Below are 13696 nucleotides of genomic sequence, written 5' to 3' on the forward strand. Positions count from 1 at the left end.
GCTGACCAACCTTGTTTGTTAACCGTGTTTGATCATACATGTATGGAACCTGGCACATCCTACAAGTGTTGTAGCCTATCGATAACTACCTGAAGCCGATCCACTGACTCGTGAGTCGGACATGGTGAAATGAGACACTGTGGCCAAGCTGTCGGCCTACGCTGGGGTGACACGCCTCCACGTAGCGATCGCGAGCGATCCATTTCTTAACACTCCCCATGTGCTTAAAGTCAAGGATGGGGAACCCGACGAGATCAAGGATCGCAGTGCTTTGGCCTCACAAGTTGAGGGGTCTTGACCTCACAACCAGTTGAGGGCATTGATACGTGGGGTGTATCAGATTTTTCAACCTGCTGGATGAATGGACTTAACTAAGAACTCGGCTAACACGATCACATTGCATCGCACTAGTTAGGGCGGTGACTCGGTAGTCGAGGTCGCTCTGAAGGAGTGTTGGTCCTACGCGATCGTTAAATGGAGTCGCTCGAGGGAGTGTCGTGGCAAGGGCATGCATCATATCATCCGTCATGCATGCGCATTAATAAGATTAGGTAGGTGTTTATGAATGATTGTTTTTCATTAAATTTATAATATGAATGATGCTTGTTACAACTTAAGACTAATAACACCCATTGAGTTGATCACTCACTCCCACTCTGGGACTATGTTTTAAAACACCAACCAGACTCTTCAATAACTGCAGGTAGCGATGAGTTCGAGGAGCCTGACGGCGCGAGCCTTGACGAGGATGATGAGCTATCTTACTTCCAGCTGATGGGTGACTCTCCATCGGCTTGATAGACAGGATCTGGATCGCTGAGCAGTAGGCTCAGCTCTATTCTTTTTAGACATATTATTTTTTTGTAGTTTTGTTGGGCAACGCCTTGTGCGACCCATTTATATTTTTGGACCTGTATATATACTAAATCTCTTTCATTTTAGTAGACTTGCGTGGTTGTGCTTCATATTCCAGAAAATTCCAAGCTGTGCATTTAAACCTGATTAAACACATATTAAGAAAAATCGGTTATAAATGATACTCGGGAACTTGGGAGTCGAGTGTATGCACGACTCCCGATTTCTAGGGTGTTACAATCTTAAACCAATTCACTGACATCACCATCATTACCTTAACATTTATCCCATCCTTCCTAATCCCATTCAATCGTGCCTAGGGCGTGTTTGGTTGGATAGATTGGAAGGGATTGAAAGGAAAAATCCTGGGATATGCCGAGCGTGCCAAACAGACCTAGTGAACTTGTCCCGGGATATAGCAATCCCATGGATCTTAAACCAATCCACTGACACCACTATCATTACCTTAAAATCCATCCCATCTCTCCTAATCCCATGGGATCCGTCCGGCCAAACAGGCGATTGCTATATCCCGGGACAAGTTCACCGAGTCTATTTGGCACGCCCGGTGTATCCCGGGATTTTACCTTCCAATCCGTCCAACCAAGGGACGAGATCAATTTTAAGATAACAATGGTGATGTCAGTGGATTGTTTTAAGATCCATGGGATTGCTTATGCCTCGGGACAAGTTCATCGAGTCTGTGTTGGCTTGTCATGCATATCCCGGGATATCGCGATCCCATCCCTCCTAACACAAGTCCGACCAAAAAGGCCCTTAGTGTGTTGGGGTGTGTGTAAAAATAAAAAAAATAAAAAAATAAAAAAATAAAACAAAACTGGTGTAGCTTTTTGATCCAAGCCCAGCCCAGCTTTACTTGGTTCGGCTTGTGTACATTTAATGGCCGTATAATGAACGGTTAATAATAAAACTGTGAGAGGTCCAAATATGAGGAAAGAATGGTAGATTATTTTTTTTTAGTGCAAAATTTCGACCACTCTCCATTGACAATTGGTCATCGGACCATAGTCATGCAAATCTGGACAGTCTAAATAGTGGGCCACATCGTGGATTGAATAGACGGATAAAAATCCCATCAAGGATGAACAGAAAAAAAAAAAAAAAAAATGGCGACCGGACCGAATTCAACAAAGGAAAAGAGACGGTTAGAAAGGTCAGCCCTGTCTGATTTTCTCGATATTCACCGTCCAGGGAAAGAAAAAATTAATTAAAATAACCCGTCCCGATATTTGTCACCAGTGCCACGCGTACGGATGAAGAGTCTCTGTGACGTAAGAAACTGATGATACGTGTGTAAAACGCACATTTTAGCTTTACCCTTTCCTTCTAAAATCTACCGAACCCTAGCTTTACCATTTCTTTTGAAAATCTACCAAACCCTACTCTCTCTCTCTCTGTCTCTCAAGTCCGCACGCTCTACAAGCAAAATGTCGTCGTCGACACACAGCCGGAAGTCGAAGAAGCTTCTAGAATCCTCTCCAGCGGTGTCCATGGAATCTAAAACCGGCGAGGAATGCCAGATTCCGGCCGAATCGTCAGACGCAAAGAGATCGAAGTCTTCAAAGAAGACGAAGCGATTGGAGGGGGAAAAGGAGCTGACAACAGAGAAAGCTCCAGCTCTGAAGACGAAGGTCGAGTCCGAGTGCCAGTTCATCGGAGAAACCATTCCGGCGGAGGAAGCGAGGAAAAGATGGCCAGAAAGATATGTAAAGAAGGTGAGACTCCAGACGAGATAAATGACATTTAGGCCCTCTGTTTTTTAAAGTGTGGACACCTTTACTGCTTTTGGTATTAGAATGGTATGCAAAACACTTTCTTTCTTACTAAAAATAGAGAAAAGGCTTTAGGAAAGGGAAGAGCTGACCGGGCTTGCAGGAGCAAACACAGCACACGTTTGTTAGATCTTAGCCGTTGTTTGGGTGGAGCCCGACTTAGGTCTTGCTGGATAAAGGTGTTATTTATATAAAATCAAAATTAATTTTGATAGATTAAATAATAAAAAGAAATGACGTCCTCATAAATAAGAATATAGTTGCCTCATAATTAAAGAAATTGTAAAAGAAGAAACAATGCAGAAGAATGATAATAGAATTTGAAATGAATAGAAATAATCTGAAATTAAAATTTAAGAGCTGAGGCACATTAAAGAAATGCTGTCTAAAAGATAGATAAGCCCCATTACAGAAATGATGTATTGGGTCATAACTCTCTGCCTCTAGAATATAGCAGCCTTTTGGAGAGCGATCAGCTCAGATCTGGTGCACAAATCATCTAAACCCCACCAATACAGCTTAAAATGTTGTCCCAAAAAACAAAAGGAAAAAAAAATAATATTCCAATAGACTACATTTCTATTTAATGAAAAGAACTCTTTAAAACAATAGTTGTTGTTTTTCCTATGTCCTAAAAATCTAAGCACTCTGAGAGTTCTGTAGTTTAATTTGATATAAGATGGGAGGGAAAATTTTAACTTTAAATTTTAAAATTGGAAAAAAAAAGAGACGCAACAGTTGAAAGACTTGGTCTAACTACAACAATCTTAAAATGTGTCAAAACTAATTGATTAACCTTGAAATTTTGAATTTAAAATTTAAATAAAAAATTTCAAACTAAAAAATTGTATAGGCCTTAGACCACACTCATATTCACACTCTACATCTACGGCCTAGCACTCGCACGTATTGTAAATAAATTAACCCAAACTCAACTCATAGTTCCCTCTAGAGCTGGGCATGATCCCACCCGAAACGATGGATCCGACCCGATCGAATCGGTCGGGTCTGATCCGACCCAAACCGAAAGTTAGGATCGAGTCAGATCGAGTAGGCCCACTCAGATCCGACCGCACAACAAGTCGAGTTAATAGCCAATCCGATCCGATTGGCATCGCACCCATCTTGATCCGAATTCAGGCCACTCAGCAGCCCAACAACCCATCTTCACCGTTCATCCTCCATTCATTAGGTAGGTTCCATTTATTTTTTTATTTTTATTTTTCTTTGTATTTTCAATTGGTGGCCCACCCTGGCTCACTGGTGGACCACACTGGCTCAGGCACAGCCATGCAGGTTGTTGGTGGCCCGCCCTGGCTTGCTGGTGGTCCGGCTGAGGTCGGGACCCCATTAGCTCGGCTGCAATGTCCCGCCCTGGGTCGCTGGCGGCCCGGCCGAGATACCCTAACCCTAAACCCTACCCTAATCTTAAACCCTACCCCTAATCCTAAATCCTAACCCAAACCCTAACCTAAACCTTAACCCTAAACCTTAACCCTAACCCTTAACCTTAAACCTTAAACCTAACCCTAAACCCTTAACCCTAACACTAACCCTAACCCTAAACCCTAAACCCTAACCTTAAATCCTAACCCAAACCCTAACCTAAACCCTAAATCGTAAACCTGAACCCTGAACCCTAAACCTTAACCCTAACCCTTAACCCTAAACCTTAAACCTTAAACCTAACCCTAAACCCTTAACCCTAACCCTAACCCTAACCCTAAACCCTAAACCCTAACCTTAAACCCTAACCCTAAACCTAATTCGTAAACCCTAATTCCTAAATTGCAAGAGTGTTTAATTTATTTGAAATTTTGAATTAAACAATTAGTAGTTAATTTGTTGGAATTACTATTTACATTGCTTTTTGGTTTTGCCATTTACATTGCTTATTGCTTACTGCTTACTGCTTAATATGTTTGTATCATTGTATTACATTACTTTTTTTACTTATCTTATTTTTGTGCATTGTATAGTTAGCTTAATATGTATTACGTTGCCTTTTTTTGTTTAGCTTAGTATTGTGAGTTGTGAGTTGTGATTGTGAGTTAGATAATTAGTTGCCTATTTGAAGATTTCTATGTGGTCATACATAGATATAGTGTGTTTTTGGTAGCATAGAAATTGCTCAAATTATCCCATTTTTGGACAGTTCAAGGTTAGATGGATAGTATGCTTTCATATAACCTATTTAAATGTTCATGCCTGATCTGCAGTCCATCTCCCCATTTCTCTTTGGATATGTTTTTTCCTTTTCATTTCCAATGACAAATATCTTCACATTGCTTAGATATTTGGCATCAGAATGTAACGGAAGATCAACTTATCTGGAGAGGCATGGGGAGATGCTGCCGGATTTTTTGTGTCGGCGTTTAAATGGGAATATGAAAGTATTACAATCATCCAACCTTGGATGGGTAACTAATTTAACTTATTATTGTGACTTGTGATTGTGAGTTAGATAATTAGTTGCCCATTTGAGAATTTCTATGTGACCATACATAGATATAGTGTGTTTTTGGTGGCATAAAAATCGCTCAAATTGTCCCATTTTGGACAGTTCAAGGTTAAATGGATGGTACGCTTTCATATAACCTATTTAAATGTTCATGCCTGATCTGCGGTCCATCTCCTCATTTCTCTCTTGATATGTTCCTTCCTTTTCATTTTCAATGACAAATATCTTCACATTGCTTAGATATTTGGCATCGGAATGCAACAGAAGATCAACTTATCTGGAGAGGCATGGGGAGATGCTGCCGGATTTTTGGCGTAGGCGTTTAAATGGGAATATGAAAGTATTACTATCTATCCAACCTTGGATGAGTAACTAATTTAGCTTATTATTGTGACTTGTGATTGTGAGTTAGATAATTAGTTGCCCATTTGAGGATTTCTATGTGGCTATACATAGATATAATGTGTTTTTGGTGGCATAGAAATCGCTCAAATTGTCCCATTTTTGGACAGTTCAAGGTTAGATAGATAGTATGTTTTCATATAACTTATTTAAATGTTTATGCCTGATCTGCGGTCCATCTTTCCATTTCTCTCTGGATATGTTTCTTCATTTTCATTTCCAATGATAAATATCTTCACGTTGCTTAGATATTTGGCATCGGAATGTAACAGAAGATCAACTTATCTGGAGAGGCATGGGGAGATGCTGCCGGATTTTCGGCATAAGCGTTTAAATGAGAATATGAAAGTATTACAATCTATCTAACCTTGGATGGGTAACTAATTTAGGATTTAGTATAACTCTTTTAACATTAGATTACTAATGCTAATATATTTAGTATCTTTCAATTATTAGATGGCTGGTGAGGGTCTTTCCAATACCCCAGGCGGTTTGTCAGTCACATCGCCGATGATCCTGAAAGATGAAGGATTAGGTCTAGAAGATGAAGAGGCGCCCATTGGTACTAGTGCCTCACAGTTACATATTGGGGGAAAAGCGAAAAAAAGATCGGTAGTGTGGGACGATTTTGAAGAAGTAACCTTGAAAAACGGCACCGTGAAGATACAATGCAAGTACTGCATGGCTCAATATGCTAAGCAAGCAGATGGGTCGACCACAACTCTGAAAAAACATAGTTTGAAGTGTCATCAAAAAGTGAGAACTCAGACCTTAAGGCAACAGACACTTCCATTTACCCAATCTTTAGTTGGTCCATCGCAAGGTACATTGTCCATCTACAAGTATAACAAAGAGCAGGTGAATGAGTGGACGACCAAATTTATTATTACTGATGAAAGACCATTTCAGATGGTAGAGAGTCCTACTTTTGTCGAATTTGCCAGATGCCTTAACCCCAGATACGAGAAGGTCTCCCGTACAACAATAAAGAGAGTGTGCATGAAGATGTATGAAAGCGAGAAGCTCAAGTTAAAAGGACAGTTGGAATCGATTTCTCGAATTAGCCTGACATCAGATTTGTGGACAGCATCCAATCAACGAAAGGGGTATATGTCACTAACTGCTCACTACGTTGATGCCGAATGGAAGCTCTGCAAGAGAATCATAAGCTTTCGTTATCTTGCGCCTCCTCATACTGGATTGATGATTTCAAGTTGCATGTACAAATGTCTTGTGGAGTGGGGAATTGAGAAGAAAATTTCCACAATAACTTTAGATAATGCCTCTGCAAATGATAGCATGATAATGAATTTGCTTAACCAGTTTAGGGCCACTGGTGACTTGTATTTTGGTGGAAAGATATTTCATGTTAGGTGTTGTACCCACATCTTAAACTTGATTGTACAAGATTGCCTTAAAACAATTGAGCCAATGATTGAGAACATAAGAGAGAGTGTGAAGTACATACGAGGGTCACCTTCACGATTATATACATGGAATGAGATGGTGAAGCAGTTGAATTTGTCAACTCAGAGAACGATGAAGCTGGATGTCATAACACGTTGGAATTCAACTTTTGAAATGTTGGATTCAGCGATAGCTTTCAGACATGTATTCTCTCACTATGCGGAGCGTGATAGTGTGTATCTTTGGTTGCCTTCTGAAGATGATTGGTCAAGAGCTGAATCAGTTCGCAAGTTCCTTTCAGTTTTTTACAACACAATGAAGAAATTTTCGGGAAGCAAGTATTTAACAACAAATATATTTTTGCCAGAACTTTGGAAGGTAAAAGATGCCTTGCATAAAAGCAGTAGTGGACCAGACTTTTTACAATTACTAACCATGGGCATGCAGGTAAAGTTTGATAAGTATTGGTCTGAGTGTAGTTTGGTAATGGCTATTGCAGTCGTTCTTGATCCTCGATACAAGATGATCATGGTTGAATTCATATGTAGTAAGTTGTATGGTGCGATGAGTGCCCCTGAGGTCGATAAAATTCGTGATGCAGTCAATGATTTGTACAATTTTTATGTGTGTGCCGCAAAAGACAAATCTCCCCACGTGGGTTCTAGTTCTGCTATTGATGAACCGTCAGAAGAAACGGTAGATGATTTCATGTCTTACGTCGCACAGCGGACTCAAATGCAGACACCTGTATCAGAACTTGAAAACTATATCAAAGAGCCACTTGTAAAATTCAAAGACGATGAATTTGATGTTTTGGACTGGTGGAAGATGAAATCTCGTGATTCACAATACCCTGTGCTCTCGTTAATGGCACGAGACATATTATCAATTCCAATTTCAACTGTGGCTTCAGAAGCTGTTTTTAGTACGAGGAGTAGGGTTGTAAACAAGTATCGAAGCTCACTTACACCAGAATCGGTTGAAGCACTCATTTGTACACAGGATTGGCTGCGTCCGATATGGGGGAAAGGGAACTCTGTTGATGATGAGTTCGAGGAAGAGGAGAGTGACAAGCAAGATGAGACAATGCCTGCAGGATAAGACACTGCCTTCTATTTCTCTTGCATTTGCTTACAAGTTATATCAGGATGTTTGTAATTATTTTTTTGATGGCTTAAAATGTAATATTTTATGGGTAGATGGATATTTATCTCTTTTTATTTGTATTATTCAATCAGTTAATGTTGCATCTTATATTACATGGTTGGGTAATTGCGTTTATTCATCAATATAACTTTTTTTTTTTTCGTTGCCTTAACCTAACCAGATATTTTTATTTTAAAATATACACCTGTATATATGTAATTGGAAGATGATGCATTGCCAGATATTGGGGATTATGGACTCCAAGTCTACTCCCAATATGGAAAGATAAAGTTAAAATGTAAGTAGTGCGGAAAGCAATTTGGAAACAAAATTAATCGGCTGAAATTACATTTGGCTTGTCGAGGAGAGGACGCTGCACCATGTAACAAAGCTCCTCAGGAAGTTCAGGATCGACTCAAATACAAAGACTTTCTACACCCCCTACAATTAAAACCAATACAACCAGCCATAGAATATATAAAAGTAAGCCTATTATAAATGAAGAAAGGTTAAGCAGAGGAACTGCCTTCAGTTCCAGGCCTTCCATAGCTAGTAGAGAAGAAGAACAAGAGAGAATTTTAGGGAAACAAGACGAACACGATTATCAAGAGGCCGTAAAAGAAAGCTTGAAAATGACATCTAGATCAAGGAATACCAGACAACAACATCCCATCCTTCCGAGACAACATGATGCTAAAGCAGGCACGAGCACGAGTAAATCATCAAAGTTTCTTAAAAGTCTCGGAGCATTTTATAGGTGGTTGGGAATCTCGTACAAATCGGATTATAGAAAAGCGGCTGAAAAAACTTGTTCAATCTATGAATGAGGACGATGGGAAGATATCTCCACCATCTAATTTAGCAGAGGTGAATGACCATCTTTTGGACACCTCTAGCTCGGAGTCGGCTTAGAGTTCTCCTGCAGTTGAAGCCGTAAAAAGAGAATCAAATGATGATTATAGTGATGAAGGTTGGAGGTGGAGGAGGGGCTTACTATTACGGAAAAGGTTTATTTGGTTACATGCTACAAAGACATTCATCATACGAAGGTTATTGAATGTATGAAAGTTTTACCTAATCTGTATGTGTATGTTAGGTTTATTTACTTTTGATTTTGGACAGGGTTTATTTACCTTGTTCGTTTTACGGATGTAGTTTATTTACTTTGGAAGTTGGATCTATGATATTTTAAGTTTTTAATAGTTGAATGATCTAGCTAAATGGTCTAACGTATTGGTATCATGCACTAATGCGCATATGCGAATATGGGATCATGGCATATGCGATTTGACACAAATGTGAATCGCATATGTTGCATATGCGATGTACGGACTCTTAATCTCTCTCATATATTTTCACTCCAAGTCATCTTAATCTCTCTTTTAATTGATTTTATTTCTCTCAAATATATTTTAAATATATGTAAAATTAGTTATTTAATAACTTAGGAAAGTTACCCTTAATTTCTTTTTTCTTTTTTCTTTTTTTTTTTTTCCTTTTTTTACAATTTTTTTGGAAAATTTCCATATTTTTTTATTTTAAAAAATAATTAAAATAGAAGACTCGATCCGAACTGTACCCACCCCGATCCGACTCGGTTTTCCTGACCGAGTCGGACTCGGTTCGGGTCAGGCCAGCAGGGCATCGGATCGGATTGAGTCAGCCCTGCTGGACTCGGTCCTGGATCAGATCGAGTTCGGGTTAGTTGCTTGAAAAATTCGGATTAAGTCAAGTTGGACCCAATCCGGTCTGACTCGACTCGATGCCCACCTGTAGTGGAGCCCGACTTAGGTCTTGCTGGATAAAGGTGTTATTTATATAAAATCAAAACTAATTTTGATAGATTAAATAATAAAAAAGAAATGACCTCCTCATAAATAAGAATATAGTTTGTGTAACAATTAAACAAATTGCAAAAGAAGAAACAATGCAGAAGAATGATAATAGAATTTGAAATGAATAGAAATAATCTGAAATTAAAATTAAAGAGCTGAGGCACATTACAGAAATGTTGTCTAAAAGACAGATAAGCCCTCACTAAAGATCATAGAATTTGAAATGAATAGAAATAATCCAAAATTAAAATTAAAGAGCAGAGGCACATTACAGAAATGCTGTCTAAAAGATGGATAAGCTCCATTACAGAAATTATGCATTGGGTCATAAGTCTCTGCCTTTAGAATATAGCAGCCTTTTGGAGAACAATCAGCTCAGATCTGGTGCACAAATCATCTAAACCCTACCAATACAGCTTAAGATGTTGTCCCAAAAAACAAAAGGAAAAAATAAATATATTCCAATAGATTACATTTCTCCTTATGAAAAAGAACTGTTTAAAGCAATAGTTGTTGTTTTTCCTATGTCCTAAAAATCTAAGCACTGAGAGTTCTGTAATTTAATTTCGGTATAAGATTGGAGGGGAAATTTTAACTTTAAATGTTAAAATTGAAAAAAATAAAAATAAAAATGAGAGGCAACATTTGAAAGACTTGGTCTAACTACAACAATCTTAAAATGTGTCAAAACTAATTGATTAACCTTGAAAATTTGAATTTAAAATTTAAATAAAAAATTATATAGGCCTGAGACCACAATCATACTCACACGCTACATCCACGGCCTAGCACGCCCACGTATTGTAAATAAATTAACCCAATCTCAACTCACAGTTCCCTCTAGTTGGTTTGCTTTACAAATTTAAGGGACAGTGATATTATCTTGTAAGGACTTCTTTTTCCATACTCCCATTCAATGTGATATAGAAAAAGACTAAATCACATATGACAAAAGTATAAAAGACAAAAAAAATCATTAAAAATTATTTTCTAATTTAAAAATTCTTAATTTTTACTAACAGAAAGGTCCACTCAATAGACAGATCACATGTGTTCATTGACGATGGTGATTGGTCATGTTATTTCATCATTGGCTATCATTTTCTCAAGCTTGTGGCCCACCTTTTTTGGTGATTGTCTTGATTTTTGGCTTGGGGCAGTTCCTAGATGCACCCCATGTGATGAACGGTCTGGATCTTAAAAACATGTTTTCTATTTGCAGGTGTTTTACATTGACTCTTCGTATTTGGCTAATACCTCTCCCATCCCTACCTAGTAATGGAGAGGTGTTTTACATTGACTCTGCGTATTTGGGTAATACCTCTCCCATCCCTACCTAGTAATGGAGAGGAGCTCTTAAAAAATGAGGCAAGTCCAATGCTCAAGTGGACCACACCCATTGAAAGGATGGGAGTGCTGTGAATGAGCACTCGGCCTATGTTATTGTATGTAAATATTTCACTAACTAATGTTGTGGAACAACTCTTTTAATACTTTTCCCCACTGCAGGAAATAATCGAGGAATTACAAGTGACTCAGACACCTAAGTCCTCTCATAGTAGCAATGCTCAAAACAACATTTTATCCCGGCCATCGGGACCAGAGCATCCCAATCAAGTCTGCATGATGGGATTAGCTCCCACATCTTCCATATTATGGGGTGCGAGAGGCACTGTTGCCTAATCACAGAGGAAGACTCCAGAGTTACAGCGACAAATGAACGAGCGGGTGGAGCAACTGGTGGAGCAAACGGTTGAGCGGCTAGTGCAGCAGATGAATGAGCGGGTGGAGCAACTGGTGGAGCAAATGGTTGAGCTGCTAGTGCAGTGGATGAATGAGCTAATGACGATGTGGATGAGAGACATTGTGACCTTATTGGCAGCGAGCAATGTCCTCAATGTGGAGACTATTCAACATGAATCTGCAGCTACATTTGTACAAGCCGCCTCAGTATCTAGTCATGAGGAGACACTCGAGGCTGAGGGACCCCAATAGAAAGAGGGAGAATAATCAATAGGTGGTTTACATCTTATTTTCTTTTCACAATTGTATAGTCCGGGAGTAAATGTCACGGTGGTCACATGGTCATGGAGGGACAAGCTTGAATAATCCCATTTCAACAGATAAGCATCTACAAATCAAAGGTTAGGATGGTTCCATGCATTTATTTTTTGAGATTGACCAGAGGATATTGAGTTCCACAATTTCACTGAGGTAGATTGGGTATAGCCCCTGTCATGAGCTCGAAACAAATTGGGGCTCAGAGGAGCCACCGTGATGTGTAGCTAGCAACATCTGATTAATGAACCAACTTGATTTTCTTCAGAACAGAAGATCAGCAAAGTGTGTCACACCTGATGGACCATTAGGATCTTTCCATGTTTTCGCAAAGCATACCATTGGTTATTTATTTGCATCACATCGATGGTGGTACTTGATAGAGTGGAATGGCCAAAAAGGATTCATATAGGCGATCTTAATTAGTTGGAAGAAAGCTTAGATGATGATGAAGACGACCATGACGACATGGACATTGGTAAGTTGGAAGTACAGACACCAGAGGCACCACATGAGGTTTGCTAGAATATATCCAGACCCATTGCTATGGGATGGGTCAGTGACTATAGCTGTTGGATTTAGGTCATTTTTAGTGATGATATACGGAGAGCGGTGGCCTGCGAAACTAGCTGAGACAATGATCCATATTTAAAAGGAAAAGAGTTAAATGATTCCTTTGTTAAATATTTCAATGCATTAGTTGCATTCATTGTTTTAAGACTTCTCTGAGTCAAGGGCGACTTGAGTTGGTTTGACTCAGTGAGTTGGGCCAATTCAGTCCTAACTCAGGCAAGTTGCAACTCGAACTAGGTTTAGATAAGTAGATCAAAATCTCCTAGTCTTTTTAACCACAGTTTCATTAAATAACCTATGACCTCAGCACCGAAGGCCGTAATTAGGGATGCGGATTGGGCACTATCCTGTCCCAAGCTCGGAACGGGCGGGGCTATGAGGGGATGCCATGATGTATGGATTTTATCCACACAATCCATCGATTTCTGCAATATCATTGTATGTTACGAGCCCAAAAATAAAGTAGATCCAATGCTCAAGTGGACCACACCATAGGAAGCAGCGGAGCTAATAATGACTACAGTCGAAACCATTCTAGGCCCCAACGTGATGTTTATTTGCCATCCAACCTATTCATAAGGTTATATGGACCTGGATAAAGGAAAAACACAAGTATCAAGGCCCCAAATAAGTTATCAACAATTGGTATTTAATCTCCCATTGTATGGTCCACTTGAATCTTGGATTTTTGGGTTATTTTTGATCTTTTGGCCAAACAAACTAAAAGAAGATAAAAAGATTATTTATTTATTTATTTATTATTATAATTATTTAGAAGAGAGTTCTAACAAAATAACAAATGGGTTTTTCTTTCTTAGAGAAAATAAGGAGAAAAAAAAAAAGAAGAAAGAAGGAGAAGTGGTTTTGTAGAAGAGGAGAACAAGAGCTTTCTACCACCGAAATCTTCACATCTAGGTTCATAACAAGTCTATTCACAACATTAGCTTCTTTGACTGTCTTCTCCAAAAGTTATGTTGAAATTTTTTACCACCTCTAATTGGTGAGAAATTACTTTATTTCATTGGTGTTTATAATCCACCTTTGAATGAAGTATTTGGGATATCTAATAGATGTCTTTTAGTAATTGTACTTTCATTATTTTTATTATAGTGAATTTATGTTGGAGTAGGTCTCATTGGTTTTTACTTCATGTCATATGGTTTTCC

The 13696-nt window shown here is 38.8% G+C and overlaps 1 protein-coding gene and 1 long non-coding RNA gene across 2 annotated transcripts; both read left to right on the forward strand.

The window, feature by feature from the left end:
- The first annotated feature begins 2216 nt into the window (after window positions 1-2216).
- LOC131229741 (zinc finger BED domain-containing protein RICESLEEPER 2-like) lies at window positions 2217-8190 on the forward strand. Its single transcript, XM_058225753.1, has 2 exons — window positions 2217-2591; window positions 5968-8190. Exons 1-2 carry the CDS (start codon window positions 2304-2306, stop codon window positions 8017-8019), a joined length of 2340 nt encoding a protein of 779 aa, XP_058081736.1. The 5' UTR covers window positions 2217-2303; the 3' UTR covers window positions 8020-8190.
- An 853-nt stretch (window positions 8191-9043) lies between these two features.
- On the forward strand, window positions 9044-12066 carry LOC131229746 (uncharacterized). The gene is made up of 2 exons (XR_009163568.1): window positions 9044-9389; window positions 11409-12066. It is a non-coding gene; the product is annotated as an uncharacterized LOC131229746 (long non-coding RNA).
- Window positions 12067-13696: the final 1630 nt, after the last annotated feature.

This window comes from Magnolia sinica, chromosome 16 (genome assembly GCF_029962835.1).
Source record: "Magnolia sinica isolate HGM2019 chromosome 16, MsV1, whole genome shotgun sequence".
In the NCBI taxonomy this organism is placed as follows: domain Eukaryota; kingdom Viridiplantae; phylum Streptophyta; class Magnoliopsida; order Magnoliales; family Magnoliaceae; genus Magnolia; species Magnolia sinica.

Excerpts from the sequence above, each read along its gene's own strand:
- LOC131229741 (XM_058225753.1), top strand. The coding sequence starts at position 2,304 with ATGTCGTCGTCGACACACAGCCGGAAGTCGAAGAAGCTTCTAGAATCC. Across the intron at positions 2,592-5,967 it reads CAGAAAGATATGTAAAGAAG|ATGGCTGGTGAGGGTCTTTC; the intron begins GTGAGACTCCAG and ends TTCAATTATTAG.